This window comes from Bidens hawaiensis, unplaced genomic scaffold, assembly GCF_021521415.1.
Source record: "Bidens hawaiensis isolate Kalapana, Puna unplaced genomic scaffold, B.hawaiensis_p1.1 tig00039611_1, whole genome shotgun sequence".
In the NCBI taxonomy this organism is placed as follows: Eukaryota; Viridiplantae; Streptophyta; class Magnoliopsida; order Asterales; family Asteraceae; genus Bidens; species Bidens hawaiensis.
The window spans coordinates 65,733-85,142 of NW_027496977.1; the positions used below are offsets into that span (position 1 = coordinate 65,733).

At 34.4% G+C, this 19,410-nt stretch overlaps 2 protein-coding genes across 2 annotated transcripts; one reads left to right on the forward strand and one right to left on the reverse strand.

Annotated features, from left to right (window-relative positions):
• Positions 1–5,033: 5,033 nt before the first annotated feature.
• Positions 5,034–10,324, forward strand: LOC143591391 (uncharacterized). Its single transcript, XM_077071610.1, has 8 exons — positions 5,034–5,436; positions 6,221–6,299; positions 6,385–6,430; positions 6,532–6,630; positions 6,736–6,804; positions 6,905–7,244; positions 8,172–8,317; positions 8,795–10,324. The coding sequence occupies exons 1-8, from the start codon at positions 5,034–5,036 to the stop codon at positions 10,217–10,219; spliced, it is 2,607 nt and encodes an 868-aa protein (XP_076927725.1). The 3' UTR covers positions 10,220–10,324.
• A 976-nt stretch (positions 10,325–11,300) lies between these two features.
• On the reverse strand, positions 11,301–15,081 carry LOC143591389 (autophagy-related protein 8C-like). The gene is made up of 5 exons (XM_077071609.1): positions 14,908–15,081; positions 12,642–12,697; positions 12,503–12,555; positions 12,289–12,407; positions 11,301–11,594 (listed from the first exon to the last, which is right to left on the reverse strand). The coding sequence occupies exons 1-5, from the start codon at positions 14,942–14,944 to the stop codon at positions 11,500–11,502; spliced, it is 360 nt and encodes a 119-aa protein (XP_076927724.1). The 5' UTR covers positions 14,945–15,081; the 3' UTR covers positions 11,301–11,499.
• Positions 15,082–19,410: the final 4,329 nt, after the last annotated feature.

A 19,410-nucleotide genomic window follows, 5' to 3' on the forward strand; every position in this document is an offset into this window, starting at 1 on the left:
CCAAAATAATGCTATTTTAGTACTTTTCATGAACCATATTTGTTTTTTCCATTAAGTCTACATTAAATTAATTCACAAGTATTTTGAGAATCACAACTGAAATAACAGACCTTATTTATATTTATCATTTGACAAAACCCGTGTAATACACGGGTTCAAAAGCTAGTTGGGAATGTAGGATGAACGGCAGAACTTTTACAAGTTGATAATGGTCTGGACCCTGGGCCATGACCCATGAGTACACTTGGTTCAACCGGTGTGAACCCCTGGCTTAATTTTCATCCTAGCATGGGTCATTGTTTAGCTACAAACGTCATTCATCCAAAGATATTTTTTTAATAAATTTTATAATCTTTTGTATTACTCTTTAACCAAGTATTTTTAACTAAATATTTTTTTTAACGACCAACAAAACATATAGTTTATTAAGAAACTCGCAACACGCTAAATAATAGGAGTAACAACAAACATTGCAACAGCACACCAAGTGCCACCAAAACAAAGAGAACAACCCACCCAAGAATCATTAGAATCGAAACACACACTAATCTTTCAAAAAAAAGATTAGCCATAGTTTTAAGTTTTAACACTCACGTATAAATAAAAAAACTCATATACATTAAATTTCACATATCAATGTAGTAAATTAAAAAAAAATACGTATCCAAACAATAACATACTTATGTTTTCTTAATTCTTATAATACAACAATTTTTACATATGAACATATGATACATGATACCTCATCAATAAAAGTTCACTTTTTTAAAAAGATTTAAGATCATAATCATTGTTGTAAATTTTCTGATACAATAATAACCTAACACATAATCACATATTAGTGTTTAATCTAAAAAAGGATTCATGTTAGTTTTACGTCCAACTTGTTAACACGATTGGCTAAACCATTTATTTATTTGTTTATTTTAAATGCACATTGCCTTGGTATTTAGGATTTTTTTTCTCAAAAGAAGTTTTACATAATAATATGAAAATAGTTAAATAATTTTTTGGTGTTAAACGAGTTGTGATCATGCTAATCCATTAATACTCGTATCGTTTTCAAGTTTATGTGTGCAACAAGATTTTCATACCGTGTCATGTATGGTTTCTTGTAAAATTTTGGGTGGTTGTGTTTGACTGCACGTTGGACCCATTTAGCGGCCGCTATCATACTCTAGCACTTTATTTATGCTTTTCTCTTTAAAAAAACCCGATTAAAAGAACCTCTTTTCATGCCAAAGAAGTTATATTATATCAGTATTTGTAGCAATAAGCTAGAATCAATAGATAATAAACTATAAAATTTCCAGTTAGGCTTACGAGTTTAAAACTACATCAGTTTAACCATTCAAACATATGAAGATTTGCTATTTTCAACCATAGAAAACAATCTGTCTTTATCTCTTCAGTTGTCTTGTTGATTTAAATTTCTTGGATTTTGTTATTACGAGTTAATCGTATACACTCCAACATGTAATAATAAATACTTTGCAAAGTGACACGAGATCAATAAATGATCACTTGAATATTTGATTATGTTATCTCACCGTTGATTGCACATATGTTTGTGTTGATATTAACTCATTTCTTGGCAAGCCTCTCGGGTGTTGGCAAGTTGCTCATTAATATTCCATAGTCAATGAAATTAGAACAATTCGGCAAATACATTGGTATGCCGGTTATGTAAGAAATCGTAAGTTACCCGTCTAAGTGATTTGATCAAGAACTCATCAGTATGTGGGTTAAATAAGAGATGGAAAGTTATCCGTCTAATTGATCGGATTGAGAAGTCATCAATATCGCTCACTAATCATACCCATTTGTCATGCTTATCATTGCTTCCCAATTGGTTTAGTAGAGAAGCATAATGTTGTAATTATATAATCTACCAACTCCTTTCGTGGTTGTCGAATCCAACTTCAATTCTAAGGCATACGATTATCTTACTTAACAGTTGACAAGTCGGTCTTATACTTTGCACCGTTTTGTTGCTTCTAGATAAAATAATCGTGGGAACAACTCGATTAATGGACGCCATAAATCAATCTCGTTTCCATTTCCTTACACCCTTTTTATACCGATTTAAATCAACTGAGGGTATTGATACATTACTATCAATTTTGAATATATTTTACACGTATAAGTATCCTTAATTGACATAAATTATGTTCCTATGATCCCATATTCAATGAATGGAAGTGGTATCTATAGTAGAGTATAGACCACTTGTTTCTTTAATCTTGTGTCTCCACCAATGTTGTCGAGACTAGCCCGGACCGGTTGGTCTGACCGGTTTGATCAGGATTGGGTCAACTGACCGATCCGGCCGGTCCAGTCGGGATTCGGTCAACTGACCGGACCGGTTGAACCGGTTTACTGTGGAAAAAATATATTTCTTTGAAAAATAATTTTTTCAGCCCTATCCATCATTTTTAGCAAATTTGTTCGGCCGGCCCAACTATTTTAATAGGTGAACAATTTCCTGTCCAGTTCGCTGTCCGGTACGGTTAAGAAAACATTGGTTCCACCGTCATTTAGACACTGTTAATAAAAATGATTAATTAATACTTAAATTCATTTAACTTATTAAAGTTTGAAAACAAAGTGTCTTTATGAAAAATCACTTCGGACTTTTTATCGCTGGTGTTATTACGTGGTGTCTAGTGGTTGGACAATAGCATTCATGTGGGACCCACACCTCAAATGAATCTGTAAACTTGAGTGGGCTTTGGCCCACCACCATCAACACCTGTTAACATCTCAGCACTGTCATTAATGCATCCCAACTACAAAAATACCTTTTATGTTTTTAATTTTATTTCCATTCATTGATATATAGTAAATGCAATTGGTAAGCAACATACTATGACCAGAGTTATATTTAATGTAACAAGTTTTGTTTAAGGTATTAATTAAAAGTATAAGTTAATCATTAAAGAAATTTAATTTAATTTAATTTCAGCTACTCGAACTCATTTTCTAAGAACCTTATATTTCATGGTATCGAGACCACAAGGAACGTTTCATGGCATTTCGACTTTGTTTGGACACCTTACTTAAAAAGCTCGACAAGATAAGCGCCCAGGACTCATTGAGCCTAAAACCAAATGAGCGATTATTCTAGTTTAATCATATAATGATTATTTTTCTTCTTTGTATCATATTCATTCAGCTGAGGTTATTCTAGGCTGTAACTTAAATCAAATAAGAACAGTTTCTTTCGTTGATAGACTATTTCGATAGAGTAAGATGAAATCGAATCCAGTTTCCATATTTATTTCTTGGTTCTTATCAATTCTTTTTTTAGAACCTCATATTTTATGGCCTCAAGGCCTCATGCAAAGTAAAAATCCAACAAATATATTAAAGTCAGTATTTTGAATCTCATGTTAATAATTCATAGATATTTCAACCACCAATCAAGGATTCTATATATATGTATGTATATATCAATAGATCTCAAATACCATAGTCAAATGGTTCATATTTATTTGGAAAATGATAAGCAGCAAACATCAATATTTTTCATGGTCCCCTTGATGAAGAGAGTGGTTGGTTGAGGTTTTCTGTAGCACCAACAGTCAGTGGCGGATCCAGGATTTTTTGCCAATGGGGTCCCATATTTTCGATGTTCAAATTTTTCGGGTCGGTCGTTGTTCAGGTCGGGTCGAGGCGAAGAACATAATAAAAAACAATATCATAATAAAACTTTCTTTTCAATCATCACTACCTGAACGTGTCAAAATGGGTCGGGTTGACACATAAACACTTTGTTTTCCCTTTCTTAAATATTTTTGAGATATAACCTAGATCCACCCTTTCATAAGCATGTGTTGAAAACCATTAACTTAAACTAGTGAAAAATAAAACTGATATTTTAAAGTGTTTGAATGTTTCTAAAGAAAACCATGCATAAAGTTGAAAACAATGATATGTATTTTAGAGGTGTTTGAATGTTTCCAAAGTTGTCATTGCAACATTAGCAATCAAATGATTGATTAACACTAAAAATTAACACAAAAAACCAAAAACTGAGCCTTGTAAGACTTGAACCCATGACATTTCAAAGATAAAACAAGGGACTTTCCACCAGACCACATCAACATTAATAGTATGGGTTCCAAGTATTAAATCTTATGGGGTCCTCAAAAAATTTAATATACCGCTTCTAATAAATTTTTAAAAAACATTGGTGTCCCGGGACCCCGATCCACACTATGTGGGTCCGCCCCTGCCAACAGTGGAATCAGAAGTTAGTAGACTAGTAGTTAACATAAATTTCTTTTTTTTTCTTTTTTCCTATCAACTATAACCAAGATGTCAAGTTTTCAACTATAACTAAACCTGAGATTCACCGCTGCACCAAAGCATCCAACAAACTCCAAACCGAAATCAACAGACCGTCTCTAAGAATTTATATGTCTCAGCCGAGTTAAAATAAAAAGGTCCGTAGACCAAGTAGGTTATTGTATAATACTATAATTAGAGTAAAACATTAAATATATATATATATTTCTTTTTCATACATACATACATACACACAAACATATATATGTATATAATTTTGTGCCCCCAAAAATAAAGTGTCCCGACCGGTCGTTCACATCGCCCTACACCTGAGCCGACCCTGGAAATCAAACAACCAAGTTCCAACCAAATCCAACAACAAAAATCATAAAACGCGGGAAACATATATACAAAATAGTTTCAAAAACACAAAAAAAAAAAATAAATAAAATAAAAACACAATAAATGCAAGTTGTTGAAGAAAAAATAAAATTCAAACTCGATACATTATCGTGCTGACATTAATTTTTCCGGGTAAAATTCAAACCTTTTTTCAACTAAAAGACAAAAACCCTTCTGTACCACACTCCACCCCACAGCCTCGGATTTAGGCTCGGGAGTCAAGACACCCTTAGGGAAATAATACTCTGCAATACGGCACTAGTAAAAGAAGAGAGAGAAACAACAACACAACACATCGATCAATCAACAAACAACTGAACAAGCGATTGCAAGTGACAAACATGACACAGATCGAGAGGAAAAAGCGCCGCGGACGTCCGTCGAACACAGATCGAGCTCGCCGGACCTCTCAGCTCGGTCCGCCGGACCGCCGCAGCACGCGGCGGCGGCGGAACGTGAGGTATAACTTCGACATCGACGATTACGTCGACGACGATGAATTTTACGACGGCAGGAGAGAGAAGAAGCTCAGGCTGCTGTTGTTTGACGACGACGTGCATAGGCGCGTGCCGCACGCGCCGATGCCGTCGGCTTCCTCCTCGTCCTCATCGGAAAACTCCTCGTCCGATGAAGACGAGGAGGAGTACGGACGGAAGCGTACCAAGAAGCGGAAGCTTTACCGGAACGAAGTCAATGAGGTAGTTGCTCAATTGGATCTGAAAATTAGTCTAATTTTGCATTTTTGTTAGATGCTATTGTTGCAGCATATTATTATTATATTATGATGCAACAATAGCAACAAACAAATTAATTACTTGTTAGCTGATATTGTTGCAGCTAACAAGTAAATTTGGTGACCATTTGTGACCAAGTGAAGTAATATGTGGTTGGATATTGTTGTTATTGATTGTAACGGACAGTCAACTAACTGTCATAACTAACTCCCAACTCAATCTCTCACGCAGAATCTAATATACATTCTCTCTCTTCCACTCTATTTGTATTCTCTCTCTCCATCACTCTCTCTCTCTCTCTCTCTCTCTCTCTCTCTCTCTTGTTTCGTGTCACACACTCTGCCTTCTTATTTGTATAGGTCTCTATGTTGTGTAATACTTTTGTGGTAGTGTTGTTCTTTACCTTGCTTTATGTGGTTTAATTTTTTGGTTTGTTGTTGTGTGACACATTTCAACAGATTAGAAGGAGAAAATTGGATGAGGAGGAGGAAGAAAATGAAGACGAGGAGGAGGAAGAAGCGGGAGGATTGGATTTTGATTGCGGTTGGTTAAATTTGATTCTGCTTCTACATTTAGGGGGTGTTTGGGATTGCTTATTTTCACCAACTTATAACTTATTAACTTTTTAAAAAGTAATAAGGTGTTTGGGATTGCTTATATTGTGAGAGGAAAAGTTTCGTAAGTTACACTTTTGTAACTTATTAACTTAATGAAAAGTTATAAGGAGGTAAAATAAGGAATCCCAAACACCCCCTTCTAATTTGTTGCTAATTGTTGATTGGGATGTTAATTAGGGACAGCTTCGGATCATCCGAAGAGAGTGCCTATGCCGGATAAAAAGACTCTCGAGTTGATTTTGGATAAACTTCAAAAGTGAGTGTCATTGGTTTAATAGTTTAATATTTCGAGCCAACGAGTTATGAGTTATGCTAATTTTGCGGTGGATTTATTGTGACAGAAAAGATATTTACGGAGTTTACGCTGAGCCAGTTGATCCTGACGAGGTAGCTTTGAGTTAGTTACTTAGTATCGTTTTCGTGAAAATTTGATTTTGAATTTATAAAATTTATAATCATATAAACGACAATTCGTTGTTTATTCTCAGCTTCCGGACTATCATGATGTGATCAAGCATCCGATGGACTTCGCAACCGTGAGGAAGAAGCTAGCAAAAGGATTGTATTTATCCATGAAAGAATTTGAGGTTAGTACGTACTACGTAATGCTGCGTATGTTTATGTTCGATGACTTTTATCTTCTTCGGTGTTCTTTTAGTGTCATAATAATATATGGCTTATCTTGAATGCAGAGCGATGTGTTTCTGATTTGCTCGAATGCAATGCAATACAATGCACCGGATACCGTTTACTATAAACAGGTATTAGTTTTGGAGGTTTATTATTTAAATCTTTCGGTATGTTAATCATTTTGCAATCTTATTCAATTTATTGATCTCACCACATTAATAATTTGGGAAGGCAAGCTCTATTCAAGAACTGGCGAAACTAAAGTTCCAGAGATTACGGGCTAATACCGATCAATCTGAAAAAGAACTCAAATCCGACCACAATACGACACTAAGTTTTTCAATGCCTAAAAAACAGTTAAAGAAGTCAATGGCCCGGACTACACCTGACCCGGACCCCGTCGGGACCGAAACCTTTTCTGATGCAACCATTAGGACAGGGGAGTTTCCAAATGGTTCATCTGCTCAGACACTGGCCCGACAAATTAGTGGTGAAGTTCTGATTGCTGAAAATTCTTCATTAGGTGATAATGATAATAATAATCTTGATAAAGATCAAGAACTGTTACCAGGTACCGGTTTTTTCTTTAATTTCTGTCATGCTTTTAAATATTTTTTACATTGGATTCGAGAGTTATGTTTTGCATGATTAAGCTTCACTTAGGATGATGATAAACTGAGGTTGAAACTTGCAATCTCCAAAATCTCTTCAAGTCTTTCTTTTTATGTTTTTTTTGGAGGCGGAAAACGTTCAAAATAGAAACTAAGCAGTTCATGCGGAAAAAATATCGAATATCGGTTAAGGACTGATGTCTGAGATATTGGTTATCGTGATGGGATATCGGTAATTTTAATATCATGTAAAATTCATATATATAGCAATATAACACTAATAATTCAGTATACTCTCCTACCATTAACAAATTAACCTTTTGCAACTTAAAAACCACTAACAATTGTAGCAAATAGAAATTGGTTAAGACTTAAAACACTAACGTTGAACACTAAAATTGATAATTAAGACTTAAAACACTGATATCGGGAATATTGGTGATATTTCTGTCAAATATCGGTCAATATCGCCGATAATAATATTATCGTTACCGATATTCCGGATCCGGCCGATATTTTTACTGAAATTTTACCCAGGGACCGATAACCGATATATCACCAATACCGTCTGCATAGAATAGAAATCAACTTTACGCGTTTTCCCGGTTTTATTAGCCAGTTTGAAATTATGCACAAAATAGAAACCAACTTACATTGTATTACTGATTTTAGCAATCGAGTTACATAATTTTAGCAACAAATGGCCTTTCATCGGAGCGTCTTATATGTTATGTAGTGTCTATGTACATGTATAATAGTTGCTTTCCAAATATTGTTTAAAAAAGGATCATTTCTTAAACTTATCAATGTTTTTTATATTCAAATAATTCAGCTTGTAGCATCTAATGTTGTAATTCATTAATATTTATACTAAACTGTTTTTTCAGAGAAAGTCTGCATGTCTAAACTTGGAAGGAAACCATCTGTACACGATGAAAACCGACGTGCAACATACAACATGCCTCTTGAGCCAGTAGGCGAGTCAGACTCTGTTCTTTCAACATTCGAGGGTGAAAGCAAGCAGTTCATTCCTGTAAGTTGCAATAATATTAATCTATGTGTCATCCACATCAGCAAAGTAATGCCTATGTGGAGTCTATGTGGGTAGAGCATCTCTGATGGGGTGATGTGGCACATGTTTGAATTTACAAACACTTCTTACAAAAGTTTGTAAACACAAACAACAAACACTTGAGATGGGCCCCATTCACATTAATTTTTTATTAAATAAAGTAAACATTTTTTTTGAAACATTTTTTAAGTATGCTTTTATTTTAGATGTGTTTTTTAAAAATATTGCATGTTTTAAGTTTTATTTTAATGTGTGTGTGTGTGTGTGTTTTAGTAACTTTTTTTATGTGTTTTTTAATTATTTAATTTGTTTAATATGCACAAAATATAAAATAATTAATTATATTTTGTAATAACCACTGGATGAGAAATAAAGGTTTTTGTAGGTTGGTTTAAAATCTGATTAATTGATTCTTGTTATTCGATCTTTGGAAATCAGGTTGGTCTCCATGTAGATCATTCCTATGCTAGAAGCTTGGCCCGTTTTGCTGCAACTCTCGGGCCCGTTGCTTGGAAAATTGCATCTCACACAATCGAGCAAGCTTTACCTGAAGGTGTCAAATTTGGGCCCGGTTGGGTAGGTGAATATGAACCGCTTCCAACTCCTGTATTACTGCCCGAAAACCGCACCTTAAAAGAACCAAATTTTCTTGCGCATTTCAAGATTTCTTCTGATGTTAAAAACATCCAAAAAGCTTCACAAACACCTAAAATCCATGTGGACGTTAAAGAGGTAAATGACCGTTTTAGCCCTGCAATCCTTGTAAAGCATGAATCTCCTAGACAACCCCGCATAGATCCGAGCCCGAGCCCGAACCTGAGCCCAAGAACTTCTTTCTTTCCTGGTTCAAATCTTATGCATCAGAACTCACTATCCAAGAACTTTACAAGGCCCGAAAACACGGGCCCGCCACGAGTTGAACAGGCCAGAGTTGAACAAGCTCGAATTGAACATGCCCGAGTTGAGCAGGCCCGAATTGAAAAGGCCCGAGTTGAAGAAGCCCGAGTTGAACTCAATCATCCACCCCCATTACATGTGACTTCTGCTGCTGATTTTGTTTCAAAAAGACCGGTTTCTAATGCTTCTGATGTTCCGTCAAAACCTGCTTCAAGAAACGGGAATCTTGCGTCTTTGGGTTCTTTTAAGCACCCGGGTAGTAACAATGACGGATTTGCCCCTCCGATACCGAGTAAACCAGTTGGTCTGGATTGTAACAGAATGGTTCCTATGGATAATAATAATAATAATAATAATAATAATATGGCCCCGAGGCGGGACCTACAAGGCCTTAGTGACCCGGTTCAAATGATGAAAATGTTAGCTCAGGAAAGTCAACAACAAAATAATAATAATAATAATAATGGTTTTGGTTTCGGGTCAAAACGAGACGATTCAAACAATGTCGCTTTAACGGCTGCTCAAGCATGGATGTCATTAGGCGGTGCAGGTGGCGGCACCGCCACAGGAGGCTTCATTAAACCGCCATTACTAGAAAACCGAACCTCCCACAAGCAACAAATATCAGCTGATTCTTTATACAACCCGACCCGAGACCGCCCACAGCCTCAAATAACACGTTTCCGTGGCGAGTTCAACACGTTCCAACAACCGGTCAACGATGGTCAACTTCAAGCCAAACATGTCGGGTTTCCTCAAATGGTAACAACCGCCGATCTTTCACGGGTTCAAGTGCAGTCTGGTTGGAGGGGGGTCCCACCTCAAATGCAACAACAGCCAAGACCAAGACAAGAATCCCGGCCCCCGGATCTTAACATCGGGTACCAGTCTATCGGGTCACCCGTGAGACAATCTGCTGGTATGTTGGTTGATTCTCAACAGCCTGATTTAGCTTTGCAGCTGTAAAATATGTAGCCCCTATGTTTGATTTTGAGGTTATAATGGGATGGAAAACGATAATCGGGGCGTGTAGAAAAAGTGTAATGGCTTATGGTTAATGGGTCGGACCAGGTCGGGTCGGGTTAGGTGGCACTGGGTTGAGCGAGTGAGTTCGTGTTGTGGTTCGTTGTTTTATGTAGAGAAAATGAAAATCCTGGTAGTGTTGTTGGTTATGAGAAAGATGAAATTACATTTCTGCTTATAGTTAAAATATATCCTGGTTAATCTTTTTGATGTGTAAGTTACCGTAGGGCGTCGTGTTTGTGTGGGACATTTTTACGACTGGTCGCCTATTAATGGACCGTCGAATGGACTGGGTCTGGTTGTTTATTCATATTTATAAATTATAAACATAATTTATTTTAATATTAGATTCTAAACACACCTATATTACCAAAAAGAACATTGCTAAACTGATTTGAGTCGCCTTATCCGAAGAGCCGATTTGACCATTTTGAGATCCATACAGGTAACGATTCGATTTTTGATTATATGACATGACGAGACGTTCCCTGCCTGTGCCCATTTTGAAAAAATGGTTTTTTTGATTCCTATACCATTGTTAAATTGTTAATGTTTCCGGTTCTGTTAACAAGTATTCAGTATAGCGTCTCGTAAAGAACTAGTAACGAATTTTTCACGTAATTAGTGTTAAGTCTTGACCAACCCCTTTTAAATTTTGACACTTACCCCGTGGAATTTTGAGAACGACACCATGAAAAAGACTGGCCATAGTAAAAAGTAAAATGATAATTTTTACAAATATAATTATCTAAGTGTAATAGATTGGATGGGTATTAAATTCAAATTTTGTTGAAATCTAACTATAACATCATCTAGTTTAAAGCGCTAATGTCACTCGCATTAGCAAACTTGAGTTTGTGTCTATTTAATCGCTTAAAACAAACGGATCCACGATTACCCGACTGATGATTATATTCATGAGCAATCTTTAGATTGAACCAGCTAGCTTAATTTACCCTTTCTAAAAACCATATATAACCGATTTGACCATAGCAAGATTAAAGGAACGATTAGATATGCAACGAACAAACACGATAATCCCCAGTGTGAATTCACGCATACAAAGACTATAATTCGTAAAATACTAAGAAACCGTTCATATCAGAAGTGAAACCAAACATAGCAGGCATGATTGAGAAGAAAGAATGTACACGTTCCATGTCGTCTTAAAGCCGTATTTACATAACAGATACTTCACGTCTTCCAACTTCCAAGCATCATCATCAGACCAATCCGAATGTGTTCTCGCCACTGTATGTCATGTACAGAAAACCATCTTCATCTTTGTTTTCCTCGTAGATTGCAGACATCATCGCAGCTAACAATCACATTGAATAAATAGTATAAATTTTGTAACTATTGTGAAAATTCAATTAAAAAAAACAAGGTGCGTTCATGTCGACTGTTATGGTTTCCATGACAAGCTTGGGTGGGTCGGAGACTCAGTCACAAGTCAAGAATCTTAGTTTTTTTTTTACCACAAACGAGAATATGGTGCAGGATGAATCATACAAAATGGAGGATGAGTAACGAGTATTATGCACTAAAGACAAAACGGAACACGATTGTGAGCACAACTGAATCGAGGCAAGCCATGTTGATACGATTTTGTTGGATTCAACAAAAACTTTGTTTTGAGTTTTTTGCCAAACAAAACCTGTATCAACATGTCTTGTTGATAAACATTTGTGCTCACAAATACGTTCTCATTCCGTATTCGGCATATAACAATCATAACTCATCCATCAAGTTGTAAATTTCAATGTTAAGTTGCACTTTTCGAGACCAAGCAATCCCACGCTTATATCTTGTTCGTTTTCCAACTCCATTTTATTATTTATAGTGATGAAACCAAAATTCTTGACTCGTAATGTTTAGATATCACCAGTCGGTCATAGTTCTTGTTGACATGTGATGTTGTGAGCCTCTTCTTGACAACTAACCCGACCCCCAACCTGACCCGACCCGTTTCAACTTACGTGTAACCATTACACTAAAGATTTTGTACTAACCGGTAGGCGGGAGAATGTTCTTGACAAAGATAAAGATAGCCTTCTCAGCACTGAGCTTAATCCTCTTTCTAACCACATATACAAATTGTCCAACAGTAAGATCGGCAGGTACCAGATATCTGCATCCATTATTTAATAAAAAAATTATAACTTAATTATATTATATCTGTCAACAATATGTGTCAATATCATCAACAAGAAAACGGTGACAAACTTTTTCTTGTCTATGTCAGGTATGTCACTTCTTTCAGCCTTCTCCACAATAACCTGTAAAACAAAACAAGAGTTAAAAAACAATACAAATCTATATATGAAAGCTGTAAACATATAAACACATATTTCAAATTTAATACCGGAATTCTGTCGGGATATTTCTCCCTGATACGAGCAGCTTCAGCTTGGCGCCTTTCTGAAAACAAATTGTCACATATATATAAGATACAAGTTGTCACATCACATATTTTCCGGTTGTATAATGAAGCAAACCATAGTAATAAAAAGTACTCAAAATGAACCAACTTATTTCTTATGCAATTAAATCAAGCACAGCGCCAATTGAATATAAACCGAGTTCTAATTTACCTCACTAAGAGTGTTTGGGATTACTTATTAAACCTTTTATCTTCTTGTTCCTTTCCGAAATAAGTAGTTTATAGTAAGCAACTTCAAACTGCTTACTTAACTCACAAGTCACATATGATAAACAGTTTGGATAACTAATCCTAACAGCCAAACATCCTTGATAACTCAATATCAAACATAAAAAGCATATAAGCAATCTCAAACTTGGTTTCAAAAAATCCGAAAAACACACAAAAGCGACGGAGGCTAAACCGGAGCGCAAAGCATCCTCTACACACCATTTAACTATACATAGAACTTAGTATACAAATTGCCTATACATACAACCTAAAAAGCACGTGGTACAACATTTTAAAGCACAATGCAAAAAATATGTGCGCCTCAAAGCGCTTTTTATGTCACAAAATCGCACCTCACCCGCGCTTTTTGGTCTTTTGTCGCCTTGTTTAGACAAAGCGCTAAGGCCATCATCACCTTGTGACGCTTTGAAGTGCTTTTAAAAAAGCAAGATCTCAAAAACGTCTAATATTATAGAAGTATACAAAATTAAAAAAGCATTATTTCCTAAGCTGCATACCTTCGCATAACTCAATATTAATAGTTACAAATACGATAAAAAGACATATATGGCCTTCATCTACATAAACCCTAAATAATCTTAACAATCAAAAGCTATCATGAAAACCTATAATTAATGGAACACATGACTTAAAACATGATCTCAGTTAAGAGATTGTTCGAGTTTTGGATTTCAGAAAAAGTACACAAAACTGAGAGATAATTTTCTAAGCTGCATAACTTCACATGACTCAGTATTACAGGCTATAAACATATTTAACGTACAAATATGAGTCTATGGCCTTCATCTACGTAAACCCTAAATAAGTTAATAATGAAAAGCTATAAGAAAAACCTATAATTAACCGAACAAAAACTGGAGTAATCAACTAATCATAAATCATAATCATAATACTAGAATTCCCCTCCTAGATCCTAATCATCTAATCATAACACGATTTAAATAATCTCTAAATTATGATAGCCTTGAAACACACAATAACAAATTTAGATTTAGATTAAACTCAACTTGACCAAGTTGTCCGAGTTTGACCAACTAGCTCCGAATTCGACCGATTCCAAGTAAAATGTTGGCCAAGTTGAAAAAACTCACCTTGGCACCTAAGCAATTAATGCGGAAAAATATCGAATATCGGCCAAGGACTGATAATAGATATATTGGTTATCGCGGTGGGATATCAATGGCATATCGGCAATCTTAATATCATGAAAAATTCATATGTATAGCAATTCAACTCTAATAATTCATTATACTCTCCTATCATTAACAAATTAACCTTTTGCAACTTGCAAAACACTAACAATCGTAGCCCGTAGGAACTGATTAAAACTTAAAACACTAACAATGAACACTAAAAAGTAATAATTATGAATTAAAACACTGATGTCGGGAATATCGATGATATATTGATCAAATATCGGCGATATTTTCGGTACAGATTCTGACTAATATTTTGACCGATATTTTACCAAGGGACCGATATCGGCGATATCGACTGCATAGCTTGGCACCATAACTAGTACCTGCCTAGACCGATTTTTACAACATTATTTTCTTAGCTGTATAACCTCACATGACTCAAAATTAAAGGCTAAATACATACTCAAAAAACAGATATGGCCTTCATCTACATATAATTAACAAAACAATAATCAAAGTAATCAAATACTCATACATAATTATAACACTATAATTCACCGTCTATATTCTAATAATCTAATAATAATAATAATAATAATAATAATAATAATAATAACACTAAAGAACAATTCACCGCCTAGATCCTAAACATCTAATAATCATAACATGATTTAAAAATAATAATAATAATAATAATAATAACAACAACAATAATAATCATAATAATCATAACATGATTTAAAAATCTCTAAATTAGGTTATAACTTAAAACACACCGATACAACCTCATATAATAATAATAATAATAATAATAATACCGAGAGGATGTTCGAGTTTGAATGAGCTTTTGGCCATGGCGATCGATCGACAAATCAACTGCAAAAAATAAATAATAATAATAATAATAATAATAATAATCGATGAGCACTGAACAGATCAAGGAATGGATGAATTACATCAAATCGTATAAATCAATTGAAATTGCAAATAAATTGAACGAAAATCGTACCAAAATATTATTATCGTCTGTGGAAGAAGAGAAGATATTTGTTTGTATTGGATTTAGTGACGTATAGAAAACAGGAAAGTGGGTAATAGTGATACGCTACCGTTTTGATGATGATAATATAGGTTGGTTCTTCCAAATCGCTAGTTGCTCGTTCAGAAATTGCTTGAAAAATGCTTGCACGTTTTTTTGCTTGATTGTAAACGAGCCATTTTGCTCGGTTCAGTTTGTAAACAAACCAAGCAACGAGCAAATGTCTGCTCAATTCAGTTCGGCTCGAATTTTTTAATTTATTTTATATATAATTATATTGATGAATAGATATATAAATATATAGACAACACACGTATACATATAAATATAAATATAAATATATACAACTTTTTAAGCCCTTAAAATTTTTCTAATTTCGTCAATTTTATAATTTTATTTGTTTGATTCAAGTTTTCAGAATACCAGAAGTTTATTTACATGTTAATTATATCTCACTTAAATTTATTTCTCATGAAAAAACTACAACCTATTACATGTTTGTCTAAAAACTACTAATTTGTTTATAAAATATATTATTTACAACCTTTAAACTTGTTTCTTATTGAAAATTTTAAAGTGAAAAAGAAATAAATAATGCTTGAAAATCGTACGATGTTCGATCGAAAAATGCTCGTTTGATTTTGGCTCATTTCGATTTTTGCTCGGTTCGAATTTCAGCCGTTTGGTTCGGTTGTAAATAAGCCAAGCAGTGAGCAAGCCTTCACTCGATTCGGCTCGGCTCATAAACAGCTCTAGTAATATCTTCTCTATGGTTCTTTCTCTGGCCCATTATATTATATTGCATATCCACCAATAATTTAACTAGGTGATAAAGCGTAAATTCGGTTGGTATCGATTAAGTTTGTTATAGTGTAGATGGTAAATCAAAATATCAAATATGTGAAAAGGCTAAGTTAGTACCGGCACATGTATAACTTATGATCGAAGCGACACGAATGTCGGTCGATATTGGTTAGGTATGGTGTCACTAAATATGAAGGTAAAATAGTGAATGCTCGTAATAGTAGTGACATTTGTTATGATGCAAAAAAAAAAGTCATGTACTTAAAATGATATTATTTAGCCGGTAAAATATGGGCGTAGTGAAGGTGAGTCGGCATGAATTTGGTTGGTATTGATAGGTACATGACGCTACGAGAACTAAATCCAAAAAATAATTTCGCCAAATTTACATATATGAATAAAAAAAGGAAACAAAAAACGGACGTGGCGTCGTTGAGGTGGCTAGTCAACACGAATTTGAATCGGCATTGGTTAGATTCAGTGCGGTTAAGCTATAAGTCCATATATGTTACAATTAAAACTATGAACATTATATATTCATATCTTGTGTTATTTAAGGATGCCAAGATTTGAGAAATTTAATATTTCTCAAAGGAATTTAATATTTTACATATAGCTTAAGTCTAAATATTTGTAACGTTATAAGAAATTTTAATTTTGTATTTTTGTATTTTGCACTTTTCTATTTTGATCAATCACTTATTCGCTATGCATGGCATCTAGCGTTATATTAGTTGTAAAAACACTTTCAACATCAACTTTATTATGATACCATTATGTTCTCTAATGAGATTTCGTTATTTTCAAGTAATTGAGGTTCGTAGACTGTAATCACTCCCTATAAGAGACTCTCGTTATGACTTTGTTATTGTATTGAGCATCTATACATATACTTTTTCTTCGGTAGTTTGTTTATTTTGAAAAAAAAAACAATTGGTCCATCATGTTTTAGACGTTTCATAGTCGTATCATCAATCCTTATTGATTACGCATCATAATTGAAGCAATACTAACCGTGACCTAGACAATCTCTTTGGCATGATTGCTAAATATAGTAAACAAATTATCGTCTAGACTTCGTGTTCATATCTTCGCCTCTTCGGTGTGAGGAGGAACGTTACATAACAGTAATTTTCTAGTTGAGTTTCAACTATTTATTCTGTCCCCTCAATCATCATTTGCTTATCTATATCTATATTACATATAAAACATTTTGAATGGACAAAATGGTCATTTGACACTCTTAAAGACGCTGCTAAAAGAGACTCCGCTAAAATTTAATTTAGGTCACCCGCTTCATTAATCAGACTACATTAGAGCATTCTCATCCCATCTTCTATCTTTAAACCAAAAATTACACTAAAACTCACTACATTTTCTCTCTCTATTTCAATTAAATAATATTTTTTATACCTTTTATCATTACCTTTTCTCTTTCCTTCACTCATAACCACTTTCAAAATATATTAAAAAATTATAGGGGATGAACAGTAACTTTTCAAACATACTAAAAATCACTACTTTTTCTAAAATATAAAAACGCTTTACTCACAACACTCTGAATCACTCTCTAAATTATAAAAACACCCGTCACATTAAATATTAAATTTTTTTATACAACAAAGCTTTCAAGATGTTTTTATACAACCAAACCCTAAAAATATGATGCTTATGAATGAAACAAAAGTAAAAGTTGTTTTTAAGTTATTTCCTGCTTAATTAATTGATGATATGTGTTTTGAAAGTCTTCTATAGCTTAAAACCATGAGTTTTGGGACACCATCTTTTTGATAAAAATGGGTTCTTGCAGGCTCAATAGCATGGCTTGGCAGAAGGCTTTCATGTGTTTTAATTCATAGTAGAGGTATGTGTCTTGACTGAGTATTTCTAGATAGATAGCAATTATGCTTTAATGCCAAATTGGTATTGTAAGTTTTGCTTCTTTCATATACCGTTACATTAGTTCTAAACATCATCGTCTTATTACACGAATAAGTAGACAATAATATTATGAACCCTCTTATCAGCCACATACAGTTTAACGCTTTTTTTTTCTATATATTTTGTATTTTGGGTCACAAATATTTTTACCTTAAACGGGCCTGGTCAGTTACATTGCTTTCAGTACGTATAAACACCCAAATGAACCATCATAAGTTGCTTCATTTATTATATAGATAATGATGGATATTGGCATGATGTGCATTTATTTTGATGATGTACATACGAGGCTAGATAACATTTGAGTTACTGCTATTGAAGTTGATGTACATATGAGGATAGATAACATCTGACATATGCATTTATTTTGCAGGCGTAGTTGTTGCTTATATAGTTTTCAGGGATAAAGATATCTAAAGCGGAAAAAATATTAGAAACTGGGTGGTTACAAACTGCAGAAAAAACCACACCCGGGTCATTGCAGCGGTTGAAGCCCGAGAGGAATCAACTGCTGCCTCAAGATAGCAGACGTAGTGGTCAAATGCAGTCAACACAGCAGCAATGGGAAGATGAGTTGACCCACCCGTGAATTCAATCTTTTGAAGATCAATGGCGGGAACCCCGTTTCAAAGGAACGAATTGCTATGTCACCAAGCAACCATTTACTTCAAGTCTGTTTATATTTTCGAGAGCATACTTCAAAGTTAGAGGCGACCGGGTTGATGTGTCAAAATTGTCGACGCAAAACACTTTCTTTCGATACTTTTGAAACATTTTATGCATATTAGGTGTGCCAAATATGATTGCAAAATTACTACTGTTTCACAACTAATCTAATAAATTTGAATAATGTTGGCTTTCAATGACTTTCAACCAATTTGACTTGTTTGTTTTAAGATAGAAATTGACTTTCATTTTGGTTTTATTAATTTATGCAGCGGGGGTAAGAGCCTGGATCACCACATGGTGGTTGTCTCTGTCGGAACAAACACCGACATAACCGCAGGGGGGGGGGGGAGGTAAACTCTTAAAGCTCTCTTGGCAAATTAGAGATGGAACATGGGTGGAATAGCATGCGATCTTTTAATACAAACTAGGCCAAATATTGTCTAACAATACTATACGGAATAAACATATGGTGTAATAGTTAAAAGATTGGGTTTTGCGATTCAAAAAGGGGTAGCGGCGCAGCTTGTTGCCCGCTTGCCTTCTGTTTCGATGTAATCCAATAAACAATTTATAATATTAACAATATGTTTATATTTATAAAAAAAAAAAAAATAAATACCATGATTATAAAAAAAATAGTTAATTAGTGTATTTAATGTGATATATTGTTGCATGTCTAACAACAATTTTGTACATGCAGGACCAAGGGAATGGTTTGACTCATTAAGCCAAATTCACCATTTCTGTTTTAATAGGTCAAACATAGGTACTTGTTTGATGATTGCAGCATACTTAGGTTTCATTTTACAAGATTAAAGAACTGGGAATGACTAACCGAGCTAAGATTCGAGCCATGAGTCAAAATGGA